Raw genomic sequence first — 22,608 nt, 5'->3', positions numbered from 1 at the left:
TTTAATTAAATAAAGCACAAAGGGTTGTACTATCCTGCCAAAATGGTAATTAATATTATCTTTTGTTGCAATATGTTATATAGCAAAAGAAATGATTGTGACAGGCCTAATTAAAAATACATTTCCAGGAAATTGGTTCAGGTTTTTTCCCCCAGGGTATTTAGGTCAGTTTAGTAATAACTATGTTTTGTTATAACTTTCGGTTTCCGCTGTTTTCCGTTATAGTATTGTTATGAATATCAGAAGTAGGCCTGTCACATTTTGATGTACGATATATTGGTGGATAAAGTATAGACTATAAATGATTGAATTGTATGTCAAAAATATTCTGTATGTCAAGTATTGTTGATGAACATGAGTGGCAATAAATTAATGAAACACGTAATGAGTCATAGAAGTTATTTTTTCGACCCGCTATAGCTCAAATCTTCAGAAAAGTACCACAAAAAATAAAAAAGATAAATACTCACCCCCGAAAATAACAGTTCTATGTATCTATCATGTATTGAATGCTAAATCAATATAGTATTTTTCATGCCAGACCTGGAAAAGCTGCTTCGGTGCACTTCTAACAATAACACCCTTTCAAAGCATTTCAAAAGTGAAGCCTAAAATGTCCCCCTTTTAACCGAGCCTCCTTTGATGTTGTTGTTTTAGGGCCGTCAAGCTGCGCCCGGGCCCCTGAGCGCTGGCGTTTGACCCGCGGAAAGGAGACCTGTGTCGGAGCAGAATGATTGGGCCAGAGGGTCGACCCCCGTACAGCACATGAAGAGCAGAGAGGATGGGTGCCAATGGGTCCAGCTACCCACACTCCTGCTCCCCGCGCATAGGAGGGAGTTCACAGCCACAGCAGACCTTTATAGGCGAGTATCTGTATTACTCCAAATATTTTAATCTAGTTTCATTTCATTTTCCAGTTTCATAGGGGTTTCTGCTTGCAGTGTCATTATAATTTGAGAAATCACTGGTTTAATATTTATTTATACTATTCCTGTCTATTGGGGGGAACAAAGTTACTAACTAGCCAAAGATTACTTGATGTATGTTGTATACATATTAGTACACAACTTGTTATTTTACTCCAGAAAGCCTAGTATGATTTATCACCATAATAAGCCATACAAAGAAATAACATTAGAGGACTTAGTACTTGCTGGGAAAAGTGGACGCTTACATATTAGTTGTATACATTTTATATTTCACAAATATGAAACTTCTCATAAACTCTGCCGCCAAGCGACCTCTCCCCTGCTTGGGCCGACCTGTGCTACAAATCCGTAGTGTTAGATGAGATGAGTATGTGGGTCATGCTGATGGATGCCACAGAAGTGCAGGCTCAGAGAGAGGACCTCCTTGGCAAAGCGTACTCTGACGTCTGAGCCCCCTGTCTCCTGCCAAACACAAGTGTTCGCTGTAATTGACTGCATCCAAGGAAGTGCGTGGGCCCAGGTTCACACAAAGACAACGTCCTCTGGCTAAGAGGCTAATTGGGTTTTAGACTGCCTTGTACCGAGCTTTTGGCTCAAATATAAAAGATATGAAAGGATTGTGTCTGCTTTGAATTTTCCATTGAACTTCCTCCAAAGACTTTTGGAGCTGGGTTTAGGGTTTTGTTCTTGTCCTGAAAGAGCAGGTCACAGAGCTGCAGCCATAACACTGTTCATCTGATTGTAAATGTAGCAGAGAAGATGTTGTATCAGACTAAGGTTAAATTGGTGTGATGTGTGTTTCAGGCACGTCGTCGTACTCCCAGCAGGGCTATGGCTGGGAGTCAAAGCTGTACAGCCTGGAGCACGGCCATGAGCGGCCTGCCGACAGGAAGAAGAAGAGTCTGGGGCTGGCCACGCTCAAGCGCAGGTTCATCAAGCGCAGGAAGTCCAGCCGCTCGGCCGACCACGCTCGCCAGATGAGAGAGCTGCTGTCGGGGTGGGATGTCCGGGACACTAATGCCCTGGTGGAGGAGTACGAGGGCACTGCTGCCCTCAAGGAGCTTAGCTTCCAGGCCAGTCTGGCCCGCGCTGATGCCCCCAACCTACAGAGGGACCTGGCAGCTCTGTACCAGCACAAGTACTGCACAGACGTGGACCTCATCTTTCACGGAACGTGCTTCCCCGCACACAGGGCCATCCTGGCAGTGCGCTGCCCCTTCTTTAAGAGTCTGCTGACATCAGCCCCAGGCTATGGAGCTGAGGTGCTCATGGACGTAGACACAGCGGGCATAGATGTGCCCATGTTCTCAGCTCTGCTGCAGTACCTGTACACGGGGGAGTTTGGGGTGGGGGCAGCAGAGGACAGCCGTCTGCAGAACGTGGATGTCCTGGTGCAGCTCAGTGAAGAGTTTGGGACTCCTAACTCCCTGGAGGCTGACATGAAGGGCTTGTTCGACCACATGTGCTACTATGACGCTCTGCTCAGCTTCTCCTCAGACTCTGAGATGGTGGAGGGCTGTGGGGAGAGAGGAGCCATAGCGTGCCCCTCCACAGCAGGGTCAGTTGGGCCTGTGGCCCCAGGAACCCCAGAGGAGGACTTGAGGGCCCATAAGGCCATCCTCTCTGCACGCTCCCCTTTCTTCAGAAACCTTTTACAGAGGCGTATCCGCACAGGGGAGGAAATGACTGAGCGCACACTGCACACACCCACTCGCATCGTCCTGGATGAATCCATCATCCCGCGGAAGTACGTGCAGGTCATCCTGCACTGCATGTACACTGATGTGGTGGAGCTGGGGCTGGTGCTGAGGGGGAGCCCGTCCACAGGGAGTCTGGGGGAGGTACAGGCCTTGGTGTCAGGAGGCCGCGGGGCCAGCACCCGCACGGAGGAGGCCATGGAGCTCTACCACATCGCTCTGTTCCTGGAGTTCAGCATGTTGGCTCAAGGTAAGCTTCACTCAGCACTATGCACTGATACACACACCTTTCTCGCACTTGTGTGTGTGAGAGGGAGAGAGAGAGAAAGACAGAGAAAGAGAGAGAGAGAGAGAGAGAAAGACAGAGAAAGAGAGAGAGAGAGAGAAAGAAAGAAAGAAAGAGAGAGAGAGAGAGAGAGATACAACAAATGCCTTTTCTGACATTGTCTCAGTTTGTCGCCCTTGAGAGATAAAATAATATAATTATTGTGAGGCAGTTGAAACATTAGCAGTGTTTACTGGCTGTAATGGAGCCAGTCATAGACTTTCTGAATCCAATAGCAGATGTGACTTTCTTTTCTGACACAAGAATCGCTGCTGTTTTAGATTTTCACATAATGCTGTAAACTGAGCCCTGCATTTGAACTTGATCGTTTTGACCTTAACTGTGTGTGACAGTCGGCTTTTACAGCTGCAGAACACTGTAGCCACAACATTTATAAAAGATGAAGATTATGGGATTAGTGAGAAATTAGTCCTCACATTAACTTGTGCTGGCAGTGGCATGCGTTACACTAAATCTGAATGGCTTTCAGAGTTTATGTGCTAATGGATTTCATTCTATTTATACAGCAGCAGTCAAGTCGGGTGACAATGTGAGACTATTACATTCACATTCTACTCTCACTATGTTGTTTGAAGATTTGCGGTATTTTAAGGTCTACTGCTTTATGCTTTGCCTGGAATGTTCCATGCTATGACTTTAAACATCCATCTTGCATTTATTCATTCATTATTTCCTTCTGTGAATGGGGGTCCTCTCCACAGATCTAAACTGTAATGCAGCGTAAAACTGTAACCTGCTTGTTACCTTCGTGATAGGTTTAATCTATTCTGTGGAACATTCTAGAGTTGGACGATATCCATTTTTTAATATCGTCATACCTCCCTGTTTTATACTGCGATAGACTGTATAATTGCCTGTCCATCTAATTAAGGCAAACCTGCATTAAATTTAGATTTTTACTTAAATAGCACATAGACAGTGTGTAAAATAGAACAAAGGGAAAAGCAGTGTATTTTCAACTATCAGCCTCTAATGATAGTGAATACACATGTATTCATTAAATTAAATGCAGCTTGGGGCTGTGACTGGCCTATGACTGAATACATTGAATGGCACTACAACAGAGAAATTGTGGTAATGTTTTTTCAATGACCTGCTGTTGACGCAAGTGCAAGTGTCTCGTGTGGACGTACAGTAAACTGAGTGAAGGAAACCTTCTCTGTATTTTGGAGGTTTATGAAGTTTGTTCACTCACCTTTGTGTCCTGACCAATCGACACCACTTCTGTCCTTCACAAACATATAGAAAATAATATCCAAACAGTACATTCAAAGAGATTAGGTATCCATCACGCACAAGTTCATAAAGTCAGATTCTATCCACATCCTTATTGAGTCCAGCTCCATGCGGTCCACATCACTCCATACGTCCTGCACAGTGCTCCGAGTCCTCGTGTTAAACAGTGATCATCTTCTTTCTTATAAACAAAGCTGTTTGAGCCCCAACAGTTGTTTTGAGAGGCAGAAGGAGCCGTCCGTATGACTGGTGTGATGAGTTTAGGCATGAGATGTAACTTTTCTGCATGTTTTTAGATTTTGTGGACCAGGCTAATTGTTTATCCTAACGAAAGGAAAACAATTTAAACAGAAAAATAACGGTTTATTACCTGTCAAATGGCAGAGAATATGTATTTAATGGAATAAATTATTGGCTGGAGTGTGAAATATAAACTTTAGAGATTCCAGAGGAGATTTTTTTGTTTTACGAACGATATTGAAGGTCAGACTCTCTAGAAATGTTATGCAGTGCACCTTTAAGTTAAAATGGGATTGAACATATGGCAATAAGTTTCATAGTTTCTGCCCAACCATAAGTCATGTTGGGTACAGTTGAACCACAAGCCTTTGTCTAAAGCCTGTTATTTGTGGTGCGCAGCAGGAGTGGAGCTGACACCAGTCTGATACGGGCCGTGTGCAGTGAAACCAGGCTGCACCCTGAGGCTCTGGTATCACTGTCCGGGTCAGTGTGGCAGCTTAAGCACAGAGCAGGCAAATGGTGTCATCCCCACACGCCATCACCACCTCCTCCTCTTCCCCTCCCCCTCCAAGACCCTACACCGCCCGGGTATTTTTATCCTCCTCCTGGCTCTGTGCTGCACGCCTTTTAATCAGCTCACTAAGGAATGTAGTCGTATTCTGACCTGCTGCTGTGGCGTTGGTAAACTACCGTCTCCTATCAGTGTTTAAAGGTTAGAATGACTCCTCTAAACCACATGCCAGATTTCAGCCCTGAATAGCAGTTGTTTCATAATTCACCTCCATAAATGCTCAGAATGGGCACGAAACTGATATTTTATTATTAGACCAGGTTTTTATTATATGTAATAATCTTCACCCCATCAAACTGTGCTCGTGCTCTCTGCCTTTACAGAATTACAGCTGACTTAGGATCCATTCACCAGATGTTGCTTTCTAAAATGGAAGCTGACAATATAAAGTGTTGAGCAGACACAGCGTAGGGTGGGTAAGCTCTGAAAAATATATTCTGTGACTATCCTTATAATGCTGATGACATGTGAGATTTTTTTTTGCAATCCATCAGAAATGTGCATGTCTGGCAAATCCAGAATCATATCTCTGTGTTTTTCTTAAAGATTGATATCAGTCTAGTCCCCACGCCCTCTGTTACGCATCAAGCCCGACTAAACATGATCGTGCAATCAGATTTTTCACCCACTTTTTTCCAGTCACTCATGTCAAACAAAGAAGCTCATTGGTCACCTATGATTTACAAATAAAATCAAACTTCTTCGCTTATTGATTTAGCAGAAATCCGCCATGTGTTTCAGCCTCCTGTGATGTTTTTTTTTTTTTTCGACGGACCCATGCGTGTCCGTGATTGGTTAATCCACACCCGTTTTAAAACGGGGGAGATTCACTGTGACCAGACTTACATCTTCGTAGCGTGTGTATTCTGGAAGAGATCCAAACCAGTCTGCATGAATTATTCTGAATGGATGACATGTTAACTGCTTCTATAAAGTACGTTTTACATTCATTACTGTTCTAACATCTCTCTCCATAAAACGATTTATCATAACCGGTTCTATCATTTTCCTTATATGTCAGCTTGTCAGGTTAGAGAAGTGTTGACGATATATATCCCACACCCATCATTAGGGATGTAACAATAACCAAAATATCATGGTTTCGTATCATCAAAAGTCTTTCAATAATATCGTGTGCGGTCACAATATATTGAATTACAAGTTTCTCTACTTAAATTCTTAGTTTTTTAGCTATTGCTGAACCATAACAGAGGGAACTACATAGACCATGATCCTTTGCTCCATTTCAGTTAAGACAACATGAATAAATAACAGTTCTAAGCACTTTTAAATCTTAGTTCTTTGGATTAAGTCTCGTCAAGGCATTTTAAGAGGAAAAGCATATTCAGTTTTGTTAGTCTTCACAAAATATCGCAATAAATATCGTACCGTGAGATGAATATCGTGAAAATATCGTAGCACGTTGATTTGGGCATCAATAAGAAGTTGATATGATACATACATACCTCAATACATAGGCCACGATACGATACATATTTCGATATAGTACACTTTCGATTCAATACAATATATATCTAATATATCTAATATGGTTCAATAAAAATAAATTGCTAAATCATGGCTGTGATACTAAAAGACTTTATTAAACCACTTCTAGTTAGTATGAAAAACACCCATTTTACATAATTAAAACAGTGAAAATGTCAAATGTGTTGCATAAATGAGTTTCCTTCCTCTAAACAAGCAACTAAATTGTAGTGCTTTAAAAAAAAGAAAAGCTAAATATACCAAAAAATACTCATCACCATATTAGACGATTTGATATATAAATATTTCGATACTTTTGCACACCCCTAGTAGCGAGGGATTTGGATATCGCTACAACCGTCCCCATCAAGTAGAACTGTCTTTTCTATTTTTATATATATATATTTTTTATAGCTAAATCCGACAAAGTTAAAAGTATAGTATTGTGTATATAGCAGAGCAGTGCTGACAGTAATAGCTGGCCGCTCTCTGCTGTGTCAGGAGTCAGGACTGTGGTGTTCTCTTGGTGGGACCCCTCTCATCTGTCAGACTGGCTCACTTTCCCTGTGTGTTCTTGTAGCTCTGCCGATGCCCTCTGGCTCTGTGCACTTTTAGCTTAGGGGAGATTTGTCAAGCCGCTAGACAGGAACATCGAGCTGTCATCTTTTCCCATTAAACGTCAAGACGTGTCTGCCGTTATTACCTCATCCCACTCCTATGGCAACCAGTATTAAAAGCCCTATTCATTTTTCAAATATGCTGCGCAATGGACAGGCTGGATTATTGGGCTACTCCTGTTCTGTGTACAAGCTAGTCAAGAAATAAAAATGAGTAGCGCTGGTTAATCAATTCAGAATTTGGAACTGACAAAAGGTTGCAATTATTCAGGTAATTAAACATTCTCTAGACAGATCTTTAGTCTGACTCTGCATCGAACTGGCTTGTTTTTTGGTTGTTTGGTTGGGGTCACTGAAGAAAGAACATGACATGATACTAAAACATGATACTAATTTGTGTACTATCTAGAGATGTAACAGTAACCGAAATATTGTGATAACGTATCGTCAAAGTTCTCACAATAATATCGCGCACCATCACAATATATCGAATTACAAGTCTCTTTGCTTAATTTAAGAGCTATGGTGCAGCAATAGCTAAAAAAAAAAAAGACAGAGGGAACTACATAGACCATGATCCTTTGCTCCATTTCAGTGTAAACTACGCGAAGAAATAACAATTCTAAGCACTTTCAAGTCTTAGTTCTTTGGATTAAGTCTTGTCAAGGCATTTTAAGTGGAAAAAGTAGCATACTGACACAAAATATCGCAATAAATATCGTACCGTGAGATGTATGTCGTGAAAATATCGTACCGAGAGATTTGGATATTGTTACATCCCTAATCGATATCGCAATAAATATTGTACCGTGAGGTTCATACTGTGTCGATATCGTATCATGAGACTTGGATATTGTTACATCCCTAGTACTATCTAGTACTGATGCTGGAAAAAACATTACAAACAGGACCAAACTGAACATATACATTTAACATACTTAAATCTTTTAGATTGGTCTGTAACAATAGAGAAGTACTTAGAAACGGTGTAATTTATATGTACAAAAAAACTGACCAGTCACTCCCAAAGCTCCACCAACTCACTCCATGCCTCCTCCTTTCTACAGTAGATATAAATTCTCATATTTCCAATAAAATATTTGGTTGACCAGACGTCCCTATCTACCTGGGACAGTCCCAGTTTTGAGCCGTGTCCCCTGTCCCAGCAGATTTATCCAAAACTAGTGATTTTCCTGTCTTATACAAGAAATATCCCAGGTGTCCCTATTTTTGACCAATTTGATACCTGCCAACAGTAAACACAGGCATAAATTGTAATTTGTTTAGCTAAAATACAAAAAATTTGCTTAAAAACGACCAAAACACAAAGAAAATATGACTAATCATTCACATGTTAGTCATGAATGGTCTCAATTTTCCTTAATTACGCACTCCTTTCACAATTTTATTATGACCAACCTCCAAAAATCCAGAGTTGTCCCAGTTTATTATTTTGAAATTCTGGTCACCCTACCATTGACTAATTACCAAATCAAATTGTACCTGATCTTTACAGTCTGAAGTCAGTTATGCTTCACTGACCTTACAGATAAGATAAATATAAAATCCTGAATTTCTCCTTGGGGATAAATAAAGTATTTATCTGTCTATCTATCTTATGCTTCCGAGAATTCTTATTATTCACCACGATGAGTTTTCACTTTCACTTTGAGATAGCAGAGCAGAGTTTTGCTATCAGTGTAAGGCTATGTTTATATGATGACAGTCTGAACAGAAGACGCATAAGTGGCGTTGCGTCTTCACTTGTTATTCTACGTTCAGATGAGCGTTTTTGGGAGGAAATCTGCACGTATACGGTGACACAAAAGTGTGTGGAATTCTATTGGGTATGCATGCCAGGCGGCTCGGTGGTGATGTTTGTGACGTAAACTCATACATGACGTGAGTAGATCTGTCCAGAGTTTTGCGTCTTGGGCAGTGCAGATGGAAACGCTACGGCAGAGCGTATTCAACTTTTCCACTCTGGAGGGTGGGTTCAGATTTTTGCATTTTTAAGCCCCAAAAACGGCATTACCGTCTAAACGAAAGGCACTTCTGATAAAATATTTTGTTGATTTTACGGTTCGATTTTCAGACAATAAAATGGTTTATAATGCAGACAGAGCAGATTTATGTTGACCAGAAGAGCTGCTTATACAATCTGTCTGTACTGAGGTGAGACAATTTTTGCTGAAATACATAAAAATAAAAACCAGGGACAGGTCATTATAAGCAAGATAATGACCGAATGCTTGCTCCAGCCCTAATTTACAGCACCGTTTTTGTGAGACTTACAATATTGAAACATTTTACTGTGAAGGCTGACTCAAGCTATGAGCAAAGTCCATGTATAGTCTGCATTTTTACACCGACTGGCATTTGAAAGTACGTTATCTGAAACCTTGAGTCTTCTGTAGACACGATAGACATCCCAACACTTGTGTGCATTTAAAGTGACTACAGAGCCGCCTCACTAAACAAACCGCCGCGCTGAATTCAAATGTCATCTCAGTTAGCATCTCGCCTGGACGCTTCTGTCAGAGCAGTTCATATTCCTGTCACTCTCTCACCAGCCGCACCGAGACACGCCGTGGTGTTAGATATGAGGCAGATTCTAATCTTCTGCTCATACTGAAGGCACTGTGTTTAAGCGGAGTTATGGCTCCGTGTACTGTTTGTTCTTTTGAATTTCAATCAAGAACGAAAAACAATAAAATGGAAAAACAGTTTGTTATTTCATTATTCTGTTTTAGTGTCAAACAAAAAACAGATTTTGACCTTTATTTCCAATATTTAATTTAAAGTTTATTTCAAATAACACCAATCAAAAAACAGTCATCGTGCCAATTTCAGTTTTGATATTTTATTCTTTGTGGTTTTTATGCCCCAGAAGTTCTGCTGCTATGCTGCATCAGTCTGTGTCAGTGGATGTTATAGGCCACCATGGCTGCCATCAAGATTCATGCTAAATACATCAAAGAGTTGTTTGGAGCAGGCGAGACACATGGGGAAATTTCCGCCACGCTGAAGCAAAATGGAATTAAGATGTGCTCAGAAATGAGTATTCCAAGATTTTGTGACAAACACAAAGTAAGACACAAAAGATTGGTTACCGATGCAGAATTGGAAAGAGCTGTAATGGGTTCATTTTGTGGACAAACATTTCCTCTTCTTTTATAGCGACATGTTTATTTTTGCATCTTAGACAGTAATTGTTGAACTCCATGACGAGAAACGGGTAGCAGCGATAAACTCTCCTTTGTTCAATTGACACTGAATTCACACATGAAGCGCTATGCAGCAGAACTTCTGGGGCAAATAAACCAAAGAGAATAAAATGTCAAAACTGAAATAGGCACAATTTTTTGATTGGTTTTGTTTGAAATAAACTTTACATTAAATATTGGATATAAAGGTCAAAACTCAGTTTTTTTGTTTGACACTAAAACAGAATAATGAAATAACAAACTGTTTTTCCATTTGATTGTTTTTGTTCTTAATTGAAATTCAAAAGAACAATTGGCACACGGTCCGTTGTGACATGTTACACTCCTGAAACTATTGATACTTTGCAGCTGATGTCGTCAACATTCTCTGTGATTGTGAAGCTAACTGAAAGCACTACTCCAAGCTTTGTTTTGAACACAATCTGACCAGAATGAGCTGATTCGGTTGGAACTACAGGTGAGATGATTTGTTTGTCACACGTAAAATTAAATTACTGTCACAAGCCAGCCAGCAGTTTTTCAGTCAGTCACTTTGTTGAAAATCAAACTCCTAAACAGGACCATGAATGCTTGTATTGTGTTTAAATGTGTATTTTATCATCAGTTTTCAGACTATATTGAAACATTTTTGGCAGTTTTTGCTAATTTGTGCATTATATCACCCTGGTAATTGTTGAATACCCCCAACATGACGTCACTGTTTTGTTATCGTGTGAATGACTGAGAGATGGACCATCGGAGAGCCATTGGAATCCAAATTGAAGTTGGGTTTTTGTTGTAACTGGCACTGGGTCTGTCATAATCACTATATCAACTTATCTTTCAGTATTTGACAGACAGAACAATGGTTTTGGGCTCAGTATTATCATGTGTGTGTTTTCTTTGCTCTTGTGGGGAACTTTTTCAAATTTTTGTGTTGTACGATAATATTTGCACTGTAGTTATGGAAATTTTATGACTTCTATGACTCTGTTTTGACGCCAACTATCTGTCAGCTGTGTTTTATTGTGCTATTTATTTATATTTTATAACAATATTGTACCTTTGGAATACTTTTATTTTCTTTTAGTGGTTTTTGGCATAAAGTAGTGTTAATATTTTTATAATTTATTGGTGTTTTGCAGTGACATCACGTTGGAGGTATACTGTTTACATTAGCAAACCCTGCCGAATGTATTTTAATTTTTTTTTAATTGTCTGAAAATGCAAGAAAAAAGTAATTTGACAAAGCAGAGATGGTAACAAACAGAGCAGTGCCTACAGTTAAAATCTGACATTAGCTGCAAAGTATCAGTTGTGTTATTTTCTCTCACAATGCATCGTACTGCAAAATGTTTCACAATTTTTATCTTTGATTCTATTTATTCACATCCTGTGCTTTCACAGTCTTAAAGTAGGTCTTACATCTAGGGATGTGCAGAAATATTGAAATATTGCTTTATCGTATCGCTTAATGTGATGATACAGTATCAATATCATGGGCTGCTGTATCGATATGTATCACCAAGAGTATTTTTTGATATGTTTTACTCAATTATTTTGTTACAGCGCTAGTTTTGTTGCTTGTTTAGAGGAAGGAAACTTGTTTATGCGACATATTTGGCATTTTCGCTGTTTTGATGATTAAAATGGGTGTTTTTAATATTCACCTTGCACAAGAAGTGGCTTAACAAAGACATATAGTATCACAGCCATGATTTAGCCATTATTTTTATTGGACTGTATTGAATCGATTTGAAATATATCGTATCAAATCGAAAGTGCACTGTATCGAGGTTTGTATCGTATCGGCAACTTCTTAATTATACCCAACCGTACTTACGTCAACAGTTTGTATAAAAATGTTGTGTAGTTACCAAACAGTCCGTATTGTAAACTGTAAAATAGACTAAACTAACTAAAAGCAGTGCAGGCATCTTGCTATTAAAAATTCTCAAGATACTTTTCTGTGTTCCTGGTTCAATATTGTCCTTGACTGTTGGGCGTCCAGTTTCCCATGGATTTTTAAAGCTGGGTGTGAGCAGAGGAAATTCATTTTATAGCCCTGAAGGAAACAAGGCCGCTTAGACACACCATTCCAATATCCTTAATAATTGAATTTTGATTAATTTTGGGGGAAGGCCATTATGTACCAAGGACGCTTAGACGTGTGATGCAATATTAATAATCTTCTTAATTATTAGAATAAGTGTATTGCATAAAAATGTGGCATGTTGTGGTTTTAAGAATTAATAGTCAAAGTGTGCTTGTTTTAATGAAAAGTAACATTGTGAGTTCTCTTGAGGAATATCGACAGTTGATAGTGCACCACACTGGGGGGTTAACGCATCTATGTCTTTGGCAGAATGTTCAGCCGTTACCATTAGGGCTGGATATTAGGGATATAACAATAACCGAAATATGGTGATATCGTATCGTCAAAGTTCTCACAATAATATCGTGGACCATCACAATATATTGAATTACAAGTCTCTTTGCTTAAATTAAGAGTTATGGTGCAGCAATAGCGAAAAAAAGACAGAGGGAACTACATAGACCATGATCCTTTGCCCCATTTCAGTGCAGACTACAAGAAGAAATAACAATTCTAAGCACTTTTAAGTCTTAGTTCTTTTAGATTAAGTCTTGTCAAGGAATTTTAAGAGGAAAAAGTAACATATTAACACTTTGAGCTGTTTAGCCTCCACATAATATCGCAATAAATATCGTACTGTGAGGTGAATATCGTGAAAATATCGTACCGAGAGATTTGGATATTGTTACATCCCTAATCGTGAGCCTCCCCACCATATCGTGAGCTTTCCCACGATATTGCAATAAATACCGTACCGTGAGGTTCATACCGTGACAATATCGTATCGTGAAACTTGTGATATCCCTACTGAATATCATTAAGAAGTTACCGATACGATACATACCTCGATACATAGGCCACGATACAATACATGTCTCGAAACAGTGCACTTTCGGTTTGATACGATATATTTCAGATCGATTTGATTGTGATATGAGTTGTTGTTCTTGTGCGAAGTTCATATGAAACACACCCATTTTACTCATCAAAACTGTGAAAATGTGAAATGTGTCGCATAAATGAGTTTCCTTTCTCTAAACAAGCAACAAAACTGTAGAACTGTAACAAAATAATTTAGTAAAATATACCAAAAAATACTCTTATTACAAATTATGTTAGTGGAAGACCTGTATTTTAAGTTCAAGTTGAGAATTACTTGCCAAAATTTATGTTAAAGTTTAGCATTTACCTGAACTTTAGATTATTTGACATTCAAGGAATTAATTACAAAAAAACCTACGTAAATCTTGAGGTTTTTATTTCAGATACTTAACTCAAGACCTATAGCTCAACCAATATTATAACTTGTTGTTGTATTTAACTTTTTTTGGTTAAACAAAATATAAATAGTATAATATAACAATTCTATACTAATATAAATAAAATAAATAAAATACTATAATTAGGTATAAGAAATGACTAAAGGGAAAGAGCCGGAATCAATTTCATTCTGTGTTGCTGCACCACAGATTGATCTATGTATGGGAAACACTGACATCGATACAGCAGCCCACAATATCGATACTCTATCATCACATTAAACAATACGATATGTCGATATTTCAATATTTTTGCACACCCCTAGTTACCCTGGTGAGTCACAAAACTCACACATTAGTAAATACTGCCGAATACATTTTAAGATCTAAGTTTGAAAACTCAAGATAAAATACAAAATGGATTCAAACACATTTTCAGGAGCCTTTGATCAATACGAGCATCCACGCTCCTGTTTAGGTGTTTGATTTTCAACACAAAAGGTGAGAGTGACGAACTGAAACTCTTGTGTAATATCCGCTTGTGTAATGTTATTTGAAAGGGACTTGCTTAACTTCACAGAATCATCTCATCCGTCATAGTTCCAGCTAATTCAGTTCTTTCTGGTCAGATTGTGTTAAATTAAAGCTCATATTAAGGTCCAATTTGAGTAACTTGAGCTTCAGACAGAGCAGTGCCTCTTGTTAGTGTCAAACCACCAGGGAATGTCGATGACGTCTTCTGCAAAGTGTCAATTACACTATTGACATATCATAATATCGGTATCGCTATAACCAACGCGAATCCAAATATAACATGAGATTATGCTGCCCTAGTTCTCTCTGTATCCACGGTGTAGGTGTGTTTTTGTTTTTGTTAATTCTCCAAGCTGGTGGGCTGTTTTGCATAATTAAAAAGTATAGTTTAGAATGTTGAGCGTAGTTTTTTACCAAATGGCTTAAGTGCGGGTTTCTGTCAGGTTCCCTCGAGGCCTGTGAATGGATCGTGGAGAGTGTGTTTGCGTGTCTGTTTACTTCTCACGGTTACGAGGAGGCAGCTTGCGACTCAAACACACAGAGCTATCAAAGGCATTTCTGTGGGCTGCCGTGTTACAAAGTGAGACCACTGCCTGCTGCTCTGGTATGTGCCGCCGCTGCTGCTGTAGGAGACGCACTGAGGACCGGACAGCAGGATGTGGGGCGAGTACCAGAAGGGCCCCCCGCACAGCTAACACGGGGATAGATTCCGCAACGTGAGAAGAGGTTGAGAATGTATATATATATAAACACGTTATCACCTATTAATCACATAAGCGTATTGATATTTTGCAACTCATGTCATCAAACATTCCCTGGGGTGACTCTAATCCTGCGTTTTATTGAATGTCAGTAGTCGATAAATCCGAGTGAGTTCTCCTGACATCCGTTGTAAATGCGTTCCGATGCAACAGTCGTGGGAAATTTTATGTAATGTCAGGTAGGGGTGTGCAAAAATATCGAAATATCAGTATATTGTATCGTTTAATGTGATAATACAGTATCGATATATCGTCAAGAGTATTTTTTGGTATATTTTATGAAATTATTTTGTTACAGTGCTACAGTTTTGTTGCTTGTTTAGAGGAAGGAAACTAGTTCATGCAACACATTTGACATTTTCACTGTTTTGATGATTAAAATGGTGTGTTTCATATGAACTTTGCACAAGAAGTGGTTTAACAAAGACTTTTAGTATCAGAGCCATGATTTAGCCAATATTTTTAATTGAACTGTATCTAATCAATTTGAAATATATCATATTGAAGAGTTTTCAAGAGTTTTCAAATAATCTTAAAACATATCATGCCATGTTGTTGACTAATGCGTGCGTTGTGTCACTACGGTAACTGCTGAACATTCCCCCATAGATATACATGCAGCCACTCCCAGCACGATGATATTACTGGGTTTCAGATGACACTGGAACATTCTATAGGTCAATAATATTTAATTACGATGCGAGCAACTAAAATAAATATTGTTAAAATGCTGATTTGTTTTGTGATACAATGACTTAGACTTTGGACTTAAACTTTAGACTTAGACTTTGGACTTAGATTTAGACTTTGGACTTAGATTTAGACTTTGGACTTAGATTTAGACTTTGGACTTAGATTTAGACTTTGGACTTAGACTTTGGACTTAGACTTTGGACTTAGACTTGGACTTAGATTTAGACTCTGGGACTTAGACTTTGGACTTAGACTTTGGACTTAGACTTATTTGGACACAGTAGCTCACACATCACAAAATAATATAATAAGAAAGAATAAAAAATATAAATGGTAATAATAAATTTTAACTAAGTAGCAAAAAAGACAGCAAGAGGCAGGTGTCAAAAAAGACAAAATTATGTAAATGTAAATATACAAGTCAAAATAAAATGGAAAGATAAGTAATGAAATATAAAATCACAGCTTTATACAAGAGGTCATAGGAACACTGTGCAACAAATATGATTATTGACGGGACATAGTTTTCCATTACATAAGGGTGAGTTGTTGTGAGCTCTTGGGACTAGAAATTTCCAGGTTCAACATTTGCGCATGTACTTTTTGAATATCCCATGACAAAGCACAATGTTATCAATGGGGAAATCTCCTCTTGCCCCCATCTGGGAGAATGACGTCACTGAAAATCTCCTAGTTGATGGTTTTCATATTGCCCTATTCATTACATTGTTCTTTGCCATTCACACCTCATTGGATTTTCAGTTAGCAGAGCAGCTTTTAAATACTAAACTTGGCTTCTTTCGTCAGTATTCTCTGGTGTGATGTGTTTACCACTGTCCCAGCAGCAGCTTATCAGGTTGTTCCCACGGCTCTTTTGTTTACTTATTTTATACTGCTTTTGCAATTGTTTGGCGTAGGCACAGCGGTCAGAAGCTCAGACTTTTTGGCATTCTAATCAGTATTGCATGTAGTATTTTCACGTTCGATATCGAGCTCTAGTAGAAATGATTAGAAATTCAAAACTAAATATTTTTTCTATGTTTCAAAATATCAAAAGTCCTCAAAATGTCTGTGTTTTGTCAAGCAGCCATGGGTTTGACAGTTGTTTTCCAAATGGTAAATCAGGTACATCAGTGTTACAAATGCTGATGTTGCTAGTATAATTCTCCCCTCTTACCTCGATTACTGCCCAAAATGGATCAGCCCTGTGTCCTCTGATGATTTTTTTTTTTTTTTTTATGAACTGAAATATTAGGACAGTGTGACTTTACTCATTTCCCATAGACAAATAGTATTATATTAAAGTGATGTAACTTTTTGGAAGTGGAAGGTCGAACGCATAATTCCGTGGAAATAGAAAGTTAAAACCATACTTTGGAACATTCTCATTGAAGACAGAAATTTTATGTCCCTATTTCTATTTGTGTCTATGGAACTGAACTTAAAACTAAATTGACTAAATAAAAACTAACTGTAGAAATAAGACCTATATTACAATATATCTGTATAGCAATTTTGTCTGACGCAGTAATCATAATTGCAAGAAAACCATTTTACAGAAGTGTACTGTTTTTGGAAAGTAAAAAGGCAGAACATTCATGATTTTCCTTATTAGGGTCTACATTGGATGTGGGTTGGTCTATTAGGTTTTAATTTTGACCAAATTGCCTAGTAAATAAAGGCGTGTGCATTTTTTTGTTTTAAATTAACTTTACTTATTGTGCCAGAAAGTAAATTAAAATATCACAGTACAAAAGTTACTGATTGTCAACCTTGTCATTCCATGAAAATAGAAATTTAAAACCATACTTTGGAACATTCTCATTAATTTTATGCTATATTGTGGAATATTACAGCCTTAGCAAAAACATTTCCATGGAAACAAGCAAGCCAGCAAGAGTTTGTGGAGATCCACTTAGCCTTAAGACACATTTTGTCTTTCGTTTCATATGTACAAATCCATAATGAATAAAAAACATGCTTGTATTTTATTATATTTTCTTGGCAAAAGAAAGTGACTTCTGCAGTTGTACTTGATGAGAACCATACAAGTCTAATGTCAGTTGTCATTGTGGTATTGTGCGTCAGCATTTTATCTTCATTCCTGTGGTGTGTTCAGGCTGTGAGGACATCATCGTGGAGAGCCTGTCCCTGGATTCCCTGGTGCCCATCCTGAAGTGGAGCTCGCAGCCTTATGGGTCCAAGTGGGTCCACAGACAGGCCATGCACTTCCTCTGTGAAGAGTTCAGCCAGGTCGTCTCTTCAGATGTCCTCTACGAGCTGGGCAAGGAGCACCTTCTCTCCGCCATCCAGTCTGACTACCTGCAGGTAAGGGACTACACAGACATGAAATATACACTGTCAGAAGTTTGGACACGTTTACTACTTTAGCAACATGTATGGAATTACATGGCAAAGAACAAAAGTTAAGTATCAACATATAGATCTGCTTTTTGTTATGTTTTACCACAATATATATCTGTTCATTCATAGTTTTTGACAGTTTTTGTGAGAAAATACAATGTACCATTTTTTTTGTTTTTGAAATGTTTTAAATGTAATATTGTTTTGTTTTGATTGGCAGGCAAGTGAGCAGGACATTCTGAAGTATGTGGTGAAATGGGGCGAGCAGCAGCTTATAAAGAGGATGGCAGACAGGGGTAAGATAGTACACTGTGTAATTACCCTCACAGCAGCAGTCCCCTAATGTCTTCAAAGAGACTACCCACTTACCCGGAGTCCAAATATGAAGAGTGTGAACCAAAGAGCTCAACTTTTCGCTACAGAAGAGTTCCTAAACTTTCTCGCTATTGTAACTTTGCCTAAGCACCCAGTCCCTTCTACAGTCTAGACTTAAACTTCCTCCGTAACTTTGAACAATGTTTTACTGCACAAAAAGTGTATCCTTTTTTTCTTTAGAGAGGTTTTTCAGACGTTAATACGTCTATTAATCTGTACCATTTTAATGTAGACCTAAGAAAAAAACTGCACCCACTGATTTAGTGTGAAACCATGTGTGTCCCCTGATAAAATGGTCCCTATTTTTGTGGTTTGTGTCTATGGAACTGAACATTTCTCTAACGTCATTAACTATCTTGGCATTTTGGAAGATTTTAACCTGCTAAAGGAGGTTGAACAATGTTTTTAAAATGCTTGACTGCACAAAAATACCACTTTTCCTCTAGAGATGCTTTTCAGAGATAAATAATTAAAAAATCTCTTACCATTTCAGTGTGGACCTAAAAAAAATTATTCTGTGTAAAAAACAAAACAAAACACACGGATATTATTTAATGCATGTCCCCTGATAGGTTTGTATTTCAGAAGAACATGAGTCCCTATTTCTATTTGTGTCTCTGGAAATGAACTAAAACTATAACTGAAACTAAACTGACTAAATAAAAACTAGTTGTAGAAATAAGAACTGCACAATCTATCACAAAAATACCTGAATCGCAATATTGGCTGCAGTAATTATTATCGCAAGAAAACCATTTTACAGAAGTGTTGTTTTTGGAAAATAAAAAGGCAGATCATTCATAATTTTCCTTATTAGAGTCTATTTTCGATGTGGGTTCATTTTGGTTTTGTCTGTTAGGTTTTAATTTTGACCGAAGTTGACTAGTGAATAAAGGAATGTGCATCTTTTTGTTTTAAATTAACTAACAAAAAGTAAATGAAAATATTGCAGTACAAAAGTTATTGAATGTCATCCTTGTCTCACGTCATGTATAGATTTCTCTCAACTGTATTCAAATGCAGTTGAATATAGTTGAGTGTAGTGATCCAGTGAGCTGTACTATTGACTGTGTGTGTCTCTCCAGAGCCCAATCTGCTGAGTGGCACGGCTCACAGCGTGAACAAGCGGGGCGTGAAGAGGAGGGACCTGGACGTGGAGGAACTCCGTGAGATCCTGTCCCCCCTCCTGCCTTTCATCCGGACGGAGCACATCCTGCCCCCAAACAGCGACGTGCTCTCAGACGCGGTCAGTATCTATCGACCGCCTTCTCTCGGCCACTACCAGCTGATTAAAGTCTATCGGAGTCTTTGTGAGCGTCATAAATGGTGTATTGATCCGCATTCTTCATTCTGTTCACAGCTCAAGCGTGGTCTGATAAGCACCCCTCCCCTGGACATGCTGCCCACGGCCGAAGGGGGGAAAGCCAATGCCTGGTTGAGACAGAAGAACGCTGGTATCTATGTGCGGCCGCGCCTCTTCTCTCCCTATGTGGAAGAGGCAAAGGTAACATCCACTGACAACTGATCTGTGCCCTCTAAAAATGAAAAGCTAAGTGGTTTATGGTTTTTCTGTGGTTATAGTAAGTAAGAAATTCAAATCGAAGTATTGAATGGGGAAAAGGTCCTCGCTGGGTCCTCACTAAGTCCTGCAAATCAGGAAGGAATTGTTTGTCTGAAACCAATGAACAGGTTGTATTCACTTAACATCACAGCTGTTTAGAAGCCATACAGTATAAAACTTAGGGCGTGTTTACACAAGAACAACAAAATATTTTATCAGAAGTGCCTTTCATTTAGACCAGGGGTGGGCAAACTATCATTTCAATTGAAAGACAGATATTTTGTTGTAATGCTTTGTAATGATTTTCAATTATGGGATATTTCAGTAACATGGGGATATGTTTTCTACCTATCCCGTGTTATTTTTTTCTCTTATGAGGTGGATTACCAAAAACTCCATCTGCTCCTGGTCCCTTCCATCAAATTTTTGAACATTTTGTGGCCCACGAGTCAAAAAGTTTGCCCACCCCAGGTTTAGACGGTGACAGCGTTTTTGAAGCTTTAAAAATGCAAAAATCTGAAACCACCCTCCAGAGCTGAAAAGTTGAATACGCTCTGCCTTAGCATTTCCATCTACACTGCCCAAGACGCAAAACTCGGGTCAGATCTGCTCACGTCACGTATGCCTTTACATCACATACATCACCAACTAGTGTCACCACTGAGCCGCCTAGCATGCATACTCAGTCGAATTCCACACACTTTCGCGTCACTGTATGCACGCAGATTTCCTCCCAAAAACACTCATCTAAACGCGGAATAAAAAGTGAAGACGCAACGGAACTTTTGCACCTTCTGTTCAGACCGTCATCATATAAAAGTAGCCTGAGCTGGAGGCATAAACTGTATACATAAATGGACATAACTAACCTGCTAGCCATCGTGTTTCAAATAGGATGTGAGCATGGGCGCACTTCTAGCTCCATCGACTTTGGCTCCAATTCACTTTGTACTGAAAAAACAACTTGCCCTATTTCCGTAACTGCTGCTGTCAGGCTTGTCATTTCGGTCTTAAAATGTTTGTATTAACCTGCTCTACATGATCTGCGCGTTTTATTTGACTATTTAGTTTGAAATCAACTCCTATTCCTAATACAGAACTCAGATTGTAGATGGTTTATGGTTAATATCTCTAGAAACTGAAAGCATTTTGTCACAATTGCGTCACAAATTAGTGCCCTTATTCCACTCAAAGACATGATTGTTGTCAGTTGAAAGGGCCTTAAGTTTGGATATTTCTTTCAAAAACAGTGAATCTCACATAGAGAGGCTCCTGTCCTCCATCTGAAATTATGACATCAAATACTAGAACGTGATCGAAACCTTTTGCTTTCATCGAAGTGCCTCCGAAAAGCGCAGCCTAACCATTAATAGAATGTATTAATAGCTCCTTCTATCATCTTTGCCCCGAAATTCATTTTTTGTCAATTTTCACGCTCCCTCCAACAACTTATAGAGCTTCCCAGTTCATGAATATTAATGAACATACCAGCATACCCCACAGTGCCGTTATTAGATGAATTGTCAATCAAGCAGAACTAATTTGCCGAGCCTCCAGTTGTCCTTGGGTTCCTCCTTGGACTCTGGGACAGTTGTGAGGTCTCGTCTTTGGGCCTGTTTGCAGACCGTTCTGGACGAGATGATGGTGGAGCAGACTGACCTGGTGCGCTTGAGGCTGGTGCGCATGTCCAACGTCCCCGACACCCTCTACATGGTCAACAACGCCGTCCCCCAGTGCTGCCACATGATCAACCACCAGCAAATGACTAGCAACACAGCCTCCGCTCCCTCTGTCGTAGCGAATGAAATCCCAGGTAAGTTTCAGCTGATTTTGGTTGAATGTGCACTAAATGATTGTTCAGGTGTATTGATGGTCTCCTGTGGTTGTTGCAGTGCCTCAGCTGTCTGTGGTGAAGGAGATGATCCGCCGGCTGCAGGAGCTGAGACACACTGAGCAGGTGCAGAGAGCCTACGCCCTCAACTGTGGAGAGGGGGCCACTGTGAGCTACGAGCTTCAGCTGCGTGTGCTCCGAGAGTTTGGGCTGGCCGACGGAGCCACGGAGCTACTGCAGGTAAGACCACAACACAAGAGGATCACGCCATAAAAAATGTATCAGTAGGTCTGTTTTGTTTAGCAATGCAGTGTTCAAATTCAAACTAATATTTGTTTGCTATTTCAGAATCCGTACAAGTTCTTTCCTGATGAGCGATTTGGAGATGAGAGTCCCATTTTGGCCTTGCGGCAGGTAGGTCGCTGTCGTGTGAACAGTAGCCCGGCAATGGACAGCATGTTCGCTGACATGGAAGGAGTTGGAGGCTTCCACCCTCCGCTGCCTCCTCCACCTCCCCCCTACCATCCCCCTGCCACCCCCAGCCATGCCCAGATGAAAGGGGCCTGGCGACCCCGGGTGCCCATGCCCACCCCTACTCGCTCTTTCTCCTACCCCTGTAATCGCACCCTCATTCAGAGACATGTGTCCTCCAAACATGGCAGCTCCGAATACTCATCAGTGCCCAGGCCCCAGCCCCCAGACTGCACCAACCCACAGGCCATGGGGCGCGCTCTGCTGGACCAGCAGGTGGTGAGTGATCTGTTTACAAACCAAATGTGCCTTGTGTCTACAGCTCATGAAACCA

General features: G+C 39.6%; 1 protein-coding gene across 1 annotated transcript in view; it reads left to right on the top strand.

The window, feature by feature from the left end:
• The window catches only part of btbd7 (BTB (POZ) domain containing 7), a 41,305-nt gene that overhangs the window by 15,337 nt on the left and 3,360 nt on the right, over positions 1-22,608 (top strand). Inside the window, exons 2-10 of the mRNA XM_020919417.2 lie at positions 658-863; positions 1,734-2,876; positions 17,792-18,000; positions 18,257-18,332; positions 19,497-19,657; positions 19,772-19,915; positions 21,596-21,785; positions 21,865-22,043; positions 22,152-22,553. Of these exons, the coding sequence (XP_020775076.2) occupies positions 782-863; positions 1,734-2,876; positions 17,792-18,000; positions 18,257-18,332; positions 19,497-19,657; positions 19,772-19,915; positions 21,596-21,785; positions 21,865-22,043; positions 22,152-22,553 (2,586 nt within the window). The 5' untranslated portion in view covers positions 658-781. The remainder of the gene's footprint in view (positions 1-657; positions 864-1,733; positions 2,877-17,791; positions 18,001-18,256; positions 18,333-19,496; positions 19,658-19,771; positions 19,916-21,595; positions 21,786-21,864; positions 22,044-22,151; positions 22,554-22,608) is intronic.

This window comes from Boleophthalmus pectinirostris, unplaced genomic scaffold, assembly GCF_026225935.1.
Source record: "Boleophthalmus pectinirostris isolate CB_2022bp ecotype Guang Dong unplaced genomic scaffold, ASM2622593v1 HiC_scaffold_10, whole genome shotgun sequence".
Lineage (NCBI taxonomy): Eukaryota > Metazoa > Chordata > Actinopteri > Gobiiformes > Gobiidae > Boleophthalmus > Boleophthalmus pectinirostris.
This window is presented reverse-complemented; position numbering and strand designations above follow the sequence as displayed.